Consider the following 12,474-nt stretch of genomic DNA (forward strand, 5'->3'; position numbering starts at 1 on the left):
TCGCTATGCAGTTCAGGCTGGCCTTGAGCTCACTATGTAGCTCAGGCTCCATTTGTTGACCTTGTGTTTTGTTCTTAATTTTGTCTGCTATTCTTTTTCTTTTTTGTGGTTTTGATTGAAAATTTTATGATTCCATCTTCTCTTTTCAGTTTGCTTACCAGTTTTATTTGTCTTTTTAGTGTTTACTTTAGTATTTATAGCATAATTTTTTGTCTTTTTGAGGCAGGGCTTTGCTATACATTTCAGGCTAGCCTGGAACACACTTTGTAGCCCAAGTTGGCCTTAAACACACAGTGATCCTCCTGCCTCAGCCTCCTGAGTGCTGGGATTACAGGTGTGCAACACCACGCCCAGCCATAACGTATATTTACAAGTAACCCAATTTCACTTGTAAATGACACTATATTAATTCATATATGGTAGAAGCACTTTGTAATTATAAACCATTCTAATTCCTTTTTCTTGCTTTGTATCATTTTCTCACTTATTTCATTTATACATAGACATATAATGCATTACTGCTATTATCCTTTTGAACAAACGGTTAGCTATTAGATCAATTAATGTTTTTATTTTACCTTTCTTTTTCCTTTGCTAATGTTCTTCCTTTCTTCATATCTGAATTTTTACTCTGTATCATTATCTTTCTCACTTTAAAAAACAGTCTTTTCCTGATGAAAGGTTTACTGGCAGCAAATTCTATCAATGTTTGTTTGTCTGAGAATGTATTTTTTCTTCACTGTTGAGGGATCATTTTATAGAGTACAGAATTGTGTATTGGTAGTTTGTATTTTTTCTATTCCACTCTCTTCTGGAATTTCCATTACCTATATGTTACAGCTTTTATACCTGTCTCATAGTTCTTGGATATTCTGTTTTTCTTTGTTTGTACTATTATTTTCTGTTTGTTTTTCAGTTTTGGAGGCTTCAAGTAAGTCGTCTTCAAGCTTAGAGATTCTTTCCTCAGTTGTGTCCAGTCTACTAACAAACCCATCGAAGGCATTCTTTATTTCTGCTACTGTGGTTTTGATCTTTAGTGTTTCATTTCTTTTTTCTTAGAATTTTTTTTCTGTCTTCTTACATTGTCTGGTCTTGTCTGTTGCCTATTCATTACCATCTTATCATATTGATCATGGTCACTTGAAATTCCCAGTTTAATAATTCCATGATCCCTGACATATTATATCTTATTCTGATGCTTGCTGTATTTCTTCAAACTGTTTTTCTTTTTGCCTTTTAGTATGCCTTACAGTTTTTTCCTGAGGGCTGGACATGATGTAGTAGTAAAAGGAATTAAGAGAAACAGAGGAGGTGTAGTAACATAGTGATATGGTTTGGGGATAGGAAATGGAAGCATTCAGTAATCATATAATTAGGTCTTGGTTTTTTCATGAGCCTGTAACCTTCTATTCCGTTAGATAGGACAGGTGGAATAGAGCTGGCTGGAATTGTATATTTTTCTTATGCTAAAAGAGAAGGCTAAAAGACACTGGAGTGGGATATTTTCTTTACCTCAGTTTAGTTAGGCTCTGGTAAAACTCTGATAGGTTAGGCTTTGTAAAATGGTTCCTCTGATGGCAGACCTTGTTAAGAAGAACAGATTGCTTTTACATTTCAAAATGATTTTTTTTTTCCCTTGCCCTGTGGGAAATACAAGGTGATTTTACTCCTCTATCCAGTGTGAGAACCTAGAAGTAAAACCTGGAGTCCCTAGATGTTAACTTAAAAAGATGTGTGCTCCCCCAGTGACTGATCAAAACCATTCCTCAACTGCAATTCAAGTTGTCCTGCCCTAGCACTGGTTACCATGGAGGTACTCCAGTAAGTTATGATTCTCTGTATCTGCCTGTTTTCCCAATTCAGGGAGCTGCCTTGTGCTCTGTGACCTCAGTTCTCTTACAGATCTCAGAAGAACTATAGACTTTTCAATTTATTTAGCATTTTACTTGTTAGGATACAATGATGACTTCTAAGCTTCTTATGTGGTAGATGGGAAACCACTGCTTTTTTTTTTTTGAGGCATGGTCTCGCTATGCAGTTCAGGCTGGCCTTGAGCTCACTTTGTAGCCCAAGCTGGTCTCAAACTCACAAGGATCCTCCTGCCTCAGCCTCCTGAGTGCTGGGATTACAGGCATGTGCCATCACACCCAGCTCATATTTTGAAGTATATTTGGCTTTGCATAGAATGCTTCATTGATGCTTGTCACAAACTGAGCAGTAGCTTAATGAAGTTATCTTCAGTGCCATGATGAACTAGTTATACAGTGTAATCTGTGATAAATTGCTGTGGAAAATATTACATATCTTTAGTCTTTTACAGTTGTTCAGCTTTGCTAGGGGTGGAACTCATGGCCTTTCCTGTGCTGGGCAAGCTACCACTGAGTTATTCCCCAGCCCACTTCCCTTTATTTTGTTTTCTTACTTGCTTGGTATTGATCCTGACAATCAGCGATGCCCAAAAGCTTTTGTTGTTGTTTTACTTTTCTTAAAGTGATATTTTCCCATGTTATTTTGAAAGGTGAACAAATCTAAGTCTGATTTGGACTTGGCCTGACATACCAAAGCAGTCTTGTGTAACTGTTGTCTTATTTGGATTTCTGTGAAATCAAAGTGCTCTCTCTCTTTGTTCCTTTAAACAGGGGCCATCCGTAGTCATTTCCAATCTGCTGGGCTTCCCCAAGCTCACGTAACTGTCCTCTCCGCCCTGATTTATAACTTCTCATCCCGAGGTTAACTTTGCTCCCATGAGGAGGAAGCCAAAGGTGAACGACAGTTTCTTTCCCTGGAGTTTGCTGCCGTCTTGTTATTCTTTGGCATTCCTAACACTGACATGACTTCTCAGCTAAGTAGAGAGATCCTGATTTGTCCTGGATAAGAATGGCTAGTTTGCTTCATTATTTTCTCCATTTTGGGGCACATGCAAATTTTCCTGATCCCTGACATTCCTCCCCAATCATATTTCTTTCTCAACATTAGGTAAGAAACTATTTTTTTTCATTTTAATTTTAGAGAAAACACACAGACTTACTGGAAACTATACCTTGAGTGAAATCTTTGGGTCTATATATATATATATATATATATATTTAAGTGATCATTGTTTGATTCTTTGGCCTTATAAATTTTGTTTTCCCTTTGCTTTCTTTAAATTTTCATCCTTTATGCTCCAAAGTACATATGATATAACTATTTAAAATATAAGAAGTATATTTTCCTTTTGTTTTAGTTTCTTATTTTAAAAACACTTCTTGGGGCAGCCCACTTTCAGAGCCCCCCTCTATCTCTCTTAAATAGAGGCTATGTTTCTCTCAATACGTTCTTCCCTCACGAAACAAAACAAAACAATACAAAGACCCACATTTCTTATGAAGTAGGTGAAGTTGTGTTAGCATTCATGCAAAATGAAAGAATTAGATGAAAATTGTGAATACTAATAGAGAAAAATTGTGTGTCTATGCTTATTACAGATTCTCCCTGGAAAATACTGTGAAAAGTATGGTTTGCTGTACTTTAGGTACGCGTAATTGCCATGTGGATGTGAGTTGTTATGGTAACTGGGTTTCCCCCTTCTATTAAATAACAGAGTAAGTGGTTGCTTGAGATGTGACTGAATTGTCAGCTTTCAAGCTAATGTTATCCTGATGGGAAATAGGGTGAGGTGGGAGACAGTGATGGAGGCAGTGGAAGGGGAAGAGCAAGACAGAAAGAGAAAGTGAGAAGAATATTAAATGTCTCAAAAGCACCTACAAAGAGAAGTGTCATTTTACATTAAATACATGTCTTCCACGAGCTCTCCTTTATTCCTTCTCTTCTCACTACTTTTCAGGGGACAGGAATAACAAGTTATTTTTTGCCAACAAAATTACTACTGATAGAAAATTTAAGCTGTTCTTCCTTTGTATAAATAATGGGGCATTGAGTGGCTTTGGGGGTCTCTAATACTAAGGGCAAATGATTTTTCTTCTGGGAATATTAGTAAAACGTATGTGTCACAAAGTCAAATGTAATAGTTTAGTACTTGTATATTGTTTCTATTTTTTTTAAATTTTAAAGATAAAAAAAAAATAACAGTGAAGACAAAATCAAAACAACACAAAAACGATACATGACCTCAAAACAAAATGATAGGGATTAACAGTGGTTGCTACATTCCATACTGTTATCTTCAACGAAGTTGATCAGTCCACCAGACATAAGAATTGATTGTTTGATGAAACTGTATGTTTTTGTAGCAACTTAAATTAGATAATTTAAAATTTTTCTTTTGTTTTGATACATTTGTCCTTTTAATGATATGTACATCTGACAAGCATGAACATTGCCTTGTTTTCTAGGGTTGGGATTCTAAAATTAATAGGACACACTTGTTCCTGTCAACTTTACACGCTTCTCCACTTGTGCCATTCTGGTTCAACAAAGAAAGTCACCCAAAGCTTGTCTTACTTGATTTATAGTATTTAATGAAAGCCTATTACTATGTTTATTTCCTTGTAAATGTTACAGTTAAATTTCTTAAGATCATTTAAGAGAAGAATACACTCAAATTGCTGGGCAGTATATTCTGAATAGTAAGTTAACTAAAAATTAGGTCTGTGTGTAATCCTCTTGGCTAAAACGTGTGTCAATGAGAAGCATGACTGCTCCCGTCTTTTCTCAGTGTTCCCCAGTGTTTGTGAAGTGTGGTTCTAAGATATTTTCTGTTAACCTAGTAGTTTAGGTGTACGTAATTAGAACCTATATGACACAAATAAAAACGTTTGGGGGATTTCAAAACAAAGTTTATAATACCGCCCTTAAAATTTTGCATTGTTACTATATTTTTTATCAAAATTAAACATTTTCTGGCTAGAATAGACGTGTTTTCATAAAATTTCAAATTATTGTATGCTCAACAACCTGTGTTTGTATTTAGCTGTGTCAACTCAAACAAGTTCTTTAACATTATGTTTCTAGAGTGATTAAAAAGTTGACTACCAGAGTTTTCTGCAATTATTCTTTTATAGTGTTATGGTCTTAATATGACAAGAATTTTTTCTTTATTAAAAAATGCTGTATAATTGATTCTGTTAATCTCAGTAGGTGCTTAATTAAATTCTTAGGTGTGAGGTACTGTTATGAGTACCTTGGGAGGGATTCCAGGTTGAACAAGGCATGGTTTCTGCCCCCTAGGCTTGTGTGAGGTAACGGTCCTTATGCAGATAGTCTAAAATGGAATCTATAGGGTGCTACAGGAGAGTTAATGGTGTCCTGGCAGTATAGAGAAGTTACTTCAGTAAGTAGAGATAGTTCTAGCACCCTGCAAAGTCCATACACGGTTCTATATAGTCAGACACTCTCTCTAGCCCTATCTTCTGACAAGCACCGCTCCTTTTCTGCCCCTCTAATTGAAGTTATGTTTGAAAGTGTACTAGGGACCACCACAGAGTGGCTCTGATAACTAAGAGAGCTGGACTCTAAGCCTCAGCTTTCATCCTCACTTTATCTAAACAAATTCTCTTCTTGGTTTTCTGTCTTATGTGTTATCATCGTAACATCTAGAGTTGGATGGATACTGCAAAGCTGAATTTTCAAAATCCAGTATTGTACAGTGTGACTGGTATTACTCTGTCTGAGTTGCCTTTATCTCTTACTTGGATTTTTGCAGTATCCTAGAGTAGGTTTTCCATCTCTGACATTTATTTTTCTTATTCTTAACACAGAAGTCATGGGGGTCTTTTACAATGTAAATTAGATTGTGTCATTCTTCTCAAAACCTTAAATAGCTCTCCCTTTAGTAGATCAAAATCAAGTCCTGAGTGACCTAGAAGGCTGAACTCTTGGGTCCTCTGTTAAGCCCTTTCCCTTTCTCCTGTCTTCTGTGCTCGCTGTCTGCTCTGTTTATGCAGCCTTCTTACGTTCCTTACACGGGTCAGTGATGTGCCTGCCTGATGGCCTTGCTGTACCTTAGGTTTGTTCATTTTTTAAAATTTAGGTGGCATTCACGTAGTGTACAATTATCTGTGTTAAAATTCAAAATGCTCAATTCACTGGCACTGTAGTACATTCCCAGTGATGTGCAGCTGTCACCTCTGTCCAGTTTCAGAACACTTTTATCAGCTCCAAATACCCAGTGAGTAGTCACTTCTGATCCCCACCCCCTTCCCTTTGCCTCTTTTACCTCTGCTCTGCCTCTAGCAACCACTAACCTGCTTTCTGTCTTGATGGATTTGCCTTTTCTGGATATTTCATATATGAAGAATACAATATTTGATCTTTTGCCTTCTTTCATTTTGGCATGTTTTCAAGGTTCATCTACAATACAGCTTCACAGCATGTATCAGTACTTTATTCTTGCCATGACTGAATAGTATTTTTTGTATGCATATGTCATATTTTGTCTCTCATTTGCCCATTAATGGACATTTAGGTTGTTTCTCTCTTTTGATTATTGTGAGTGTGCTACTGTGAACATTTGTATAAACATTTTGTTTTAATACCTGTTTTCACTTGTTTTGAATTCTACCTAGAAGTGGAGTTGCTGGACATACAGTACTTCTATTGTTAACATTTTGAAGAACCTCCAAACTTCTCCATAACAGCTGAACCATTTTATTACCCCACTAGCACATATATCCTTTACCACCTTCAAGTTTTTGCTCACACTTCGTGTTCTCAATGAGATCTGCCTTGATTACTTGGTTTAATTGACCTTGTAATTTGCCTCCATCCCAATGCATATTTTATTGGCAGCTTTGTTTCCTTTGCATATTTTCCTCAGGTGCCCTCTCTTTTAGGCAACATGTAGTTTCATTGTACACACTCTGTCCTACTCTGCCCTTCCCTAAGACATAAGACCTGATCATTTCAGTATTGTATCATACAATTATCACTTTAAGAGTATGTGTAAAGAAAAATAAATTTCAAACATTTATTAAAACTTGATGACATAGTGGTTACAGACCTGCTGTATCATCTGCCAAATAATTAGGTTGTAACTTCATGATTCTAAATTACTTCACTGATTGGGTTTCCTTCAAAGGCATCTCACAAATACAGCAAATTAGGAATAATTTTTCATACTTTATAAATGCTAATTGAATTTATCTTTCAGTTGAGCAACATTACCCTACAATACAGGCAATATGTGTGACTGTATAATGAGTTAATAGCTTAAAAATGGACAAAGAAGGCCCTTTGCCTGAGAGGCAGCCAGGACATACAAGCATCACTCTCTGCTACCTGTCTTCCCTAAATTTCTCCTCATTAATGGAAAGAGCGAGGGAGTACATTTTTAAAGAGATTTATTCACAGCTAACTCCAAGGAACCCTACGATTGGAGCTAATCCCTTAGAACATGGGGACTTCAGGCTGCTTCTAGGCTGGAGTATCCTGCGCCCTGCAGATTCCTGTTGGCCAGAGCAGCAGGAGGAGGATTAGCCTTACCCTTCAACTTGTGACCTCCTTTAAAACAGGTTTATTGGCATGAGTATCTTTTTTCAGAAGCTGAACATATGATTTGCTTATTTACATTTTTCTATAATCCTTTTCCTTTTTTAAATTGAACTTTAAAAAGCAATTGAGACCATTGTTTTCCGCAAACATTCGATGTTCTTTTTTCCCAGTTTACTGAGATGGACATTCTCGGTAATGCGGTGATTCCTATGGTTTATTTGGTAGGAAGATTTTAAAATATTTGCAGATTCTAAAGTAAAAGTTTTGTGTGTGATATTTAAGTGCTGTTTCTGTAAAAATCCAGGTCCTAAAATAGGGTTTAATAATAGTTAACATTTTTATTAAAAGGGTATAGAATTGATAGGATAAAGGATTGCCCAGTTTAGGAAACAGAGCAGGGCCAAGGATTGACAGATACCTCCCCAGTTCCACAAGTGGCCTGGGTTGCATCATTTGCTTCCTGGGTAGCAAGAGAAAAAGCAGGGCTTGGAGGGCTCATTCTTTAGAGAGTTTTGTGGACAGAGTGAGAAGGCTTCCACTACCCTGCTTAGCAGAGTGAATACTTAATTAGGAAACAAGAAGAAAGACCAGTCTTTATAATTTTTAAAAGTTCAATTCATAGTCTATCCATTTCATATTGTTTGTGTCTAATTAAAAACATAGCAGTTGCATGAGCAGTGATTAATGGCAGTCAAAACTAGTCTTGTTTTCTTCATCTCCATTCAAAATTTTGCCTTGTAATGTATCTGTGGCTATATTTGCCTCTCCTGCTAGCTGGAAAGCTGTCTGCACACATGGGATGGTTGGTAACCCTTACATCCTTCCACAGTACCTTTCATAGTAGCTCTCACTAAGACTGAGATTAAAGAACATTCAGAGGCCATGGGAACCAACTGTGTTTATCAGAGAGCCTGTTGTCTTCCCTATCACAAGGCACTTGAGAAAATTAATTTTTATAATGCAGTAGAATGTACTAGTTATCATGATTCTGGTGTAATTATGTATAAGTTTCTCTCTTTCCAGGAAGTTGAGGGCTATAGGATGCAGGATAAAGTTTTAGTTGTTTGCATTTTGGATGAGAAAAGTTATAGGAAGCCTGAAATGTGATGCTCTGTGCATGTTATTCTTGAGTAATCTTTCCTTAACAGAAGTAGACCTTGGGAAGATTTGTTGAGAGATAGCTGTGTACTAATAGGTAGAAACAGAAATGACTATGAAAACCAGATGTTTTGTCTGGGTCTCTGTTCAGAAGTAGGATTTTAGTGTTGGCATATATCATTTTTCCCTTGTTTACCCACACTGATTAAAGGGCATTTATTTAGTGGTGCACACAATTGCTGTGTGCTCTACTCATTTGCATGCCTTTACCACTGTGGTTTTTACACAACATGGTACTTCTGTTAGCAATTTAAGTTTACTACTTCAGAAATTGTCATATTTGAAATCTAGGATATGAGCAATATTTATTTTTATTCAAAATTACTAGGAGGATTTGTTAGAAAATACCCTGTATCCTGATTTTGGTAAGAGTTTTACAGTCTCCCATTAATTTTCAAGGATGGGTTTGTATTACACATAACATCTTAACTTGTTATTGTAGTATTGTATTTGCTTTAATTTAGAAAATTCCAGGCTTACTCTAGTTTGTCTTTACACAACTCCAAATTCTTTCTTTCTGGAAATATACAAAAGATAATGTTTGTGGTTTTCATTCTTGACTGATTTGGATTGTTTTAGAATTTAAACCACTATGTAGAAGGAAAGAAGGAATTGATGACAGAGTTTAGTGTTACTCTGTTTTAATACTCTGGAGTCTAACGTGCAGGTATGCTTTTCCCGCAGGTTCACACCCAGCCTTCGGAGTGGCACCGTGCACTTTTTCTCCCACAGGCCTGGCTTGCCTACATGGATAGGGCTTATCATGCTGTTTTACAGGTAAGGATGATTTGCTTTGTGTGGGGAGTGTTTCCTCCCTATCTCAGATTTTACTGCAAACATGCATTTAATGTTATAGCACTGTCAAAAATGCATTTTTTGTTTGTTTATTTGCTCATAAAGGAATGTCAGCTGGGTGTGGTGGTGCATACCTGTAATCCCAGCGCTCAGGCGGCTGAAGCAGGAGGATTGCTGTGAGTTCAAGGCCAACTTAGGCTACATAGTGAGTTCAAAGCCAGCCTGGACTACAGAGCAAGACCTTGTCTCAAAAAACCCCCTCAAAATATTAAAAATAAAGAAATAAATAAAAATAAAAGAATGTGAGAGTTAACCACTTAAACTTTACATGTTAATGGTTCCCTGCCCCCAAATTTGCTTCTCTCATCCAGAACTCCTTCCTGAGTTCTACCTTTTCTGTCCTGTTGCCTTCTGAATGTCCCTACTTGTCTGTCCTACAGCAGTTTGATTTCAGTGCCTCCCAGACTGAACTCGTTGTCTTCCTTTATCCTGAGGTTGCTCAGGCTAGACCAGCCCACATCGCCAGCCCTATCTTTTAACCCTCTTCCCCAATACTTACATTTCTATGTTGCTCTCTTTGTTTTCCCATACTCAGCGTGTCTCCCTAACTGCCTGGCTTTGATGTACAGTGTAATTTTTATTTTAGGCTCTGCTGTTTGTCCACATAATTTCTGCTTGTTCTTCAGATTAGTTTGCCTGGGAAGGCACCTATGTGCCTCCTTCCTCTCTGCAATGGATTAGGTGCCCTCTGTGCACTACCTCAGTAGCTCTGCATTCCTTCTTGATGTCTTTGTCGCCTTGGTTGTCTGGGACCTCTGGCCGTCTCAGTGCTCTTCACGGACAGCAGTTTTTCCTTCTTTGTTGTCTCTCGCACCCAACACAAGTGTCTAAAGCATAATAATTGCTTACTAAATAAATAGGTATACTTAATTTGACTTCACTAATACAATATTATAAATTACATTTTGTGAATTTTGAAAATTAGAAATAACTTTTAGTTAATTGGGGACTCCATGAACAGTTAATAATAGAACAACTAGCTCAATTCTTTTCTCTAATTTAAAGTTCACTGTTCAGGATGCTAGGAAACTATCTGATGCTACTGAAGTAATTTATGTCCCAGAATACAATTTTCATGGAGTCTCAGGAATTACGGTATTATCATTAAAGATAACAGCTTCCCTATAAAACAGGATGGGGAAGTAAGAATGGGGTAGGAAGGATGACTGATGGGCCTTGGTATTCTCATCTCAAATTAAAACCTTGCTGTAAAGGAGTTTATTGAGCCTAGACTTTATGAAACACTGAAACACTGTATCTTCAGAGATTCTGACTCATTAAAAATGATTAGTGATCCAGGAGTCTATGGGTTTAACAAGCTTTCAGGAGATTTTAATGCATTTAGTCTGTACCACACTTTGAGCAACATTGTTTTAGATGGGCCCCTAACTGCACTGTAATCTAAATTTCAGAGTTGATTTTTGCAACCCCTGTTTCCACTTGCTCATTGTTACCCTACTCAACTTCTCGATTTTTGATCTTTATCAATTTCCAGGCACTGAGTATGTTTTGAATAGATAATGAGTGAATGAGTGAATTACTCATGATTCTATGTGTTTCTTCAACATTATTAATACACAGCCTTAGCCAATACAGTTTTTACTCGAGAAAATGAGAGTACAAGTTAGAATACATACTCCTTGAATTCACATTTTCCTAGGTACTTTCCATTGTTTCCTTCACGAGACATCTGTGGAGCATTTTTTCCAGGCCAAGCCCTGTACTGAGTGTGTGCGATACAAAGGAAAATAAAGAGTCCATTGAGCACCTAGGCCAGTAAAAGGAGGCTGACATCTACTAGCAGTTTAAGTACAGTATCTTCAGTGCTTTAGTAGAAGAAGCAGCAAACTGCCTGAAGAAGGGAAGAATACCTTTTCCTGCAGAACTCTCTAAGAGTTTTATTTAGATCTTAGAATAAGAAAGGCTAAATTGCATAGAATATGGTATAATACTTGCATATGTCTTGGAATTGATTTTTAAATACATGAGTTTTTGCATAAGAGTTATCATTTATTAAATAACTAATGTGTGTCCAACTCTTAACATGTAATATTCCAATTAATGTTCATAGAGACCTATTCAATGTGTGTTATCAACTCCATATACAATGGGATTATAGATGGAAAAGCAGGTTAGCTAGGAAAGTAGAGCAAATGACTCAAAATTCAGTAGTTAGTAGACGAAAGAACTGTAATTTAACCCAGATTTGTCTGACTCCAGAGCCTCAGCTTTTCCCACTGGGTCATAGTTTTCCCTAAGACCGTCATTATTCCTGGTGGTAAGTTATGCAAGTTAGTTTACTATGTTAAAAGACTGATCTGTTTATGGAAAGTCTGCTGTTTATTTCTAGTAGTGCAGGTCTGTTGTTCTACCTTTCTACTGCTATGGATGATAGTGCATCTCTCTATTACTGAGGATCTCTTTGGATTTCTCAGTCCATTTGCACTGGGAATTGTGGCGGTTCTGAACAGAGTAAAGGTGAAAGAACAGACTATACCAAGACAGTCTTTGGTATCATTTTAAAATATAGTAGGGTGTTTTAGGTTGTTGGTATTATTTCAAGACATAGAAATGTACTTTAAGTTATCACTATTACTTGAGAAGATATTGATGAGTTTTAACTGCTAAATGTTTTTTTTAAATGGGTGCACCTACTTAGATTTCATGCTTTCTTAGAATTGGAGCAACTGTCAGATTCATTGTCTATATCAAGAATTTCTGGAGAATATTTCTGCTGCATAGGACTTATACTTACTTCCATCTGATGCTGGGCGTATTTTGTGGCATTAAAATAGAGTATCATTTAGAGGAGCTGTGTTTTGTGCAGTTAATGCTAGGAGACATGCTAAAAGGTACATTCTGTGTTACTTTCTTGAGGCTGATTAGCATGAATAAGTTTGATACCTGAACACTACAATAGGCTTCTAACCCTAACATCTGCTTTCAGCCTTATCTAATTTTTCCATAAAAACTTGGGATTTGGAATTATGGAATATTAGTGTGTTTCACATGGGGGAGGTATATGGATTT

General features: G+C 36.8%; 1 protein-coding gene across 4 annotated transcripts in view; it reads left to right on the forward strand.

Annotated features, from left to right (window-relative positions):
- Focad (focadhesin) overlaps positions 1-12,474 on the forward strand; it is a 279,220-nt gene that overhangs the window by 200,655 nt on the left and 66,091 nt on the right. For all 4 annotated transcript variants that reach the window (XM_005388739.1, XM_005388740.1, XM_013516350.1 and 1 more), the window contains one exon: positions 9,274-9,366. In XM_005388739.1, the coding sequence (XP_005388796.1) occupies positions 9,274-9,366 (93 nt within the window). The remainder of the gene's footprint in view (positions 1-9,273; positions 9,367-12,474) is intronic.

This window comes from Chinchilla lanigera, unplaced genomic scaffold (genome assembly GCF_000276665.1).
Source record: "Chinchilla lanigera isolate Chin_1 unplaced genomic scaffold, ChiLan1.0 scaffold00033, whole genome shotgun sequence".
In the NCBI taxonomy this organism is placed as follows: domain Eukaryota; kingdom Metazoa; phylum Chordata; class Mammalia; order Rodentia; family Chinchillidae; genus Chinchilla; species Chinchilla lanigera.